The 3,401-nt window shown below is 48.3% G+C and overlaps 1 protein-coding gene across 1 annotated transcript in view; it reads left to right on the top strand.

Moving 5' to 3' along the window:
• Window positions 1-3,401, top strand: part of COL5A2 (collagen type V alpha 2) — a 78,706-nt gene that overhangs the window by 34,119 nt on the left and 41,186 nt on the right. Inside the window, exons 16-17 of the mRNA XM_015566084.1 lie at window positions 1,389-1,433; window positions 2,968-3,021. Of these exons, the coding sequence (XP_015421570.1) occupies window positions 1,389-1,433; window positions 2,968-3,021 (99 nt within the window). The remainder of the gene's footprint in view (window positions 1-1,388; window positions 1,434-2,967; window positions 3,022-3,401) is intronic.

The raw sequence follows: 3,401 nt of genomic DNA, 5'->3' as shown, positions 1-3,401 counted from the left end.
GCGGCGGCAGCGGCATGTGCTGTCGGAGAGCAGGCTCCGGTGAGCGAGGAGGAAGACGTGCGGTTAGAAGCGGGGCCGGGCCGGTCTGCAGGCCCATGGGCTGCCGGGTGCGGAAACTGCAGAGTTCTTCAGATGTTCCCGTGCCCACGCCAAGGCCCATGCCTTCCAGTCCAGGCCTCCGGTCACGGCCTAGGAGCCGAAACACGTTTAGAATTACACCTCCTCAGGAGCTTTCAGACTTCTGTCGTTACGTCACGGGTTTGAGCTTCAGCCCCCACCCTGGCTGTGGCAGACGGCAGTGTTTTAAATGCTGCCAGGGAGCCTCATATTGGTTAATCGCCATCAGCCTTCCACTTGCTGGATTCACTCAGTAAGGCCCATGCAGTGCCATCAACTTGTATGACAGCCTCGACCTCAAACTTGTCACATGCCTGAGCTGCCACACCCACAGCCCCTTCCCGTACCCGGGCGGCCCACGCAGTGCATGCCAGGAGAGGATCCTGCATCACCACAGCGTGCGGGGGGGAGGGGGGAGAGTGGCACGCTCTCTCTGCCGCCACGTGGCCAGTGAGGAATCCCCAATCCCACCTGAGAGTCTATCTTCTCAGGCTCCTTCTAGCACCAGTGCCATGGAAGTCTTAGGTCTGGTTTCCCAGAAACTAGCATCATAGCAGGCTGTGCAGGAAATCCTTGGGTGGCTTTCAGGTGCTGCATGGTGGAGAAGGAGTAAAAGAGCCAGGTTTGTCAGAGGGAGAAAGTAACCGGTGTTACAACTGCAGGAACCTGGCTCCGCAAGTCCTCCGTCATGAGAGCCATGCAGCGGGAGGGCTCCTAGCTCTTGGGTGGGTCTCTCCTGTACCCGGTGCTGGGCACGGGAGGGGCACAGCCCTGGGAGAGCTAACCTCTCCTCGCTGAGGGCAGCCTGGGGGCCACTGTGAGCCCTCAGCTCACCGCTTCCAGCAGCGGACAGGGACCTGGGGGACACCCGCAGCTTCCACTGCTACTTAATCTCTTAGTGTGCGCGTGCAATTCATTGTATTTTATTTTTATTTTTACAAGAGTGCATTCCTCCTCTGCGTTAATGTGCCTGCAAAGAGATGTTCAAATTCCACTGTCTTTGATCTAATTTGATAGATGGTGACACATTCAAGTGAAAAGAATGATTTTCATCAGTTTCATTCCTTTCAGTCTCCTCTTTCTCATTGCTATAAGGATAGATGGGTTTATTTCTACTTTACCAGTGTTGTGCAAATGTGTGTTTTTATTTCTATTAGTTAAGTTTGTTGTTAGTTTATATTTATTCTTTAATTTGTAACATGGAAATTTTTATAAAGCAAATGAATCATGAGCAATTAGAGTAGAATCTCGTCTCTTTTTCTCCTGATTAGGGACAACGAGGTGCACACGGTATGCCAGGAAAACCCGGGCCGATGGTGAGTTTTATTATTTTCATATTCATTCCTGCATTTTTCTACTTTCACACTCACAGACGTTACAGAGCGCCTACTGTGCCCAGGCACTTGGAATAAAAGATGATAACACACAGTGCTTGTCCTTGAAAATGGACTTGTCTACCAAGGGAGAGAGACGGCAATATAGTAGCGTACGGCCATTGCTAGCTGCTGTAGCACAGACTGTGACTTGAGGTTTGGGGACACTGAGGAGAAAATACCTGCTCCTGAAGCTGGAGAAGGTGTCAAGGAACTTCAAGAGGAACGACCCCCAAGCTAAGTCTTGGAGAGGAACATGTAAATGAGCAAGAACACAGCATGGCCCATGATGGGTGGGTGGAGACCATGGCGAGCTCAGGAGATGCGCAGAGGGCAAATAGATTTGAAATTATTTGCCTTTGGGGTCTTTTCTTCCTTGTCATTTATAAAAAGGCAGCAAAGTAACTATAGTTAAAAAGGGTTTTTTAAAACACAAAACTGGTGGGATTAAAAGCTAATGGTTCTTAAAAGAAGAACCAAGGTAGCCTAGAATGGAATTCCTCCTACGCTAGATGCTTTCAATCCAGCCTTTAAGCCATTGGTTTAAACTCTGTGCTCCCTTCCCAGGTGTTGGGTAGTGACAGATAGCCGCTTCTTATTAGCCTGAACACACTCACTCTAGAGCAGCGGTTCTCAACCTGGGGGTCTCAGCTTTGAGGGTCGAACGACCCTTTCACAGGGGTCACCTAAGACCATCGGAAAACACATCTATAATTACATATTGTTTTTGTGATTAATCACTGTGCTTTCATTATGTTCAATCTTAACAATGAAAATTGGGGGTGACCACAACATGAGGAACTGTATTAAAGCTGTGAACTTCTGCTCCCTGCACCCCTGGCACCTCTCTGAGTGTCCCAGGCTCTCCTGTGAGGACAGCGGTCGGATTGCAGGAGGGCCTGCCGTGCTGTCTCACTCTTAACCAACCACCTCTTTATCTTTTTAAGATATTTTTATTGACTCACAGAGAAAGGGAAAAGGGAGAGAGAGAAACATCAATCATGAGAAAGAATCATTGATTGGCTGCCTCCTACAATTCCCTAACCCACTCCCAACTGGGAATCCAGTCCACAACCTGGGCATGTGCCCTGACCGGGAATCTAACCATGACCACCTGGTTCATAGGTTGATGCTCAACCACTGGGCCACACCATCTGGGCAAAAATACATTTCTTAAGCAACTGTTTTCAACAATTTGTGGTTGTGACTGACTCAATCTGCTATGCTTCGACTAGGAGATCCTATTATGTTTAACACCCGTGGACATGAGTATTAGACATAATAGGATTTGGCACTATTTCATGTCAGTGTTGGTAGGTACTTGTATTAAAATATACTATTATTTTTGTGATTTCAAAGTACTAAGTGGATTATTCTTATGTGTCAAAGTACAGAATTTTGTGAAAGACTAAATGATGACTTATTTAGATATTGATTAAGATACATGTCCGGTCACTTTTCTGGTTTCTGTTAATAGGGTCCTCTTGGGATACCTGGCTCTTCTGGTTTTCCAGGAAATCCTGGGATGAAGGTAAAGCGTTAATATATTTAGCTCTTAATTACATGAATCCCAAAGTGAAGAATGTCATTTCATTTACTGAAGAGCAAGGAGGTTGCTCTCAACTAAGGAAAGAGTCTAGACCAGCCGTGGGAAAACTACGGCCCGCGGGCTGGATCCAGCCCGTTCGGCTGTTCTCTCCGGCCCGCGGAGCCGAAAGAGCGGAGGGTTCTCTTGCTCTCCTCTCCGCTCCTTCACCAGCAGCAGTGTTAACATGGCAACGTCGGGAAACACGGCCGCAGCTCCTCCTTCTGAGTCCAGTTTAAGAACCCATTGTGGCCCTCGAGTCAAAAAGTTTGCCCACCCCTGCTCTAACCTGTGATGGTCAGGGTCACCACCAAACCACAACACCC

The sequence above is a fragment of the Myotis davidii genome, unplaced genomic scaffold, assembly GCF_000327345.1.
Source record: "Myotis davidii unplaced genomic scaffold, ASM32734v1 scaffold221, whole genome shotgun sequence".
NCBI lineage: Eukaryota > Metazoa > Chordata > Mammalia > Chiroptera > Vespertilionidae > Myotis > Myotis davidii.
The sequence above is the reverse complement of the archived record's forward strand: the minus strand, read 5'-3'. Positions and strand labels throughout refer to the sequence as shown.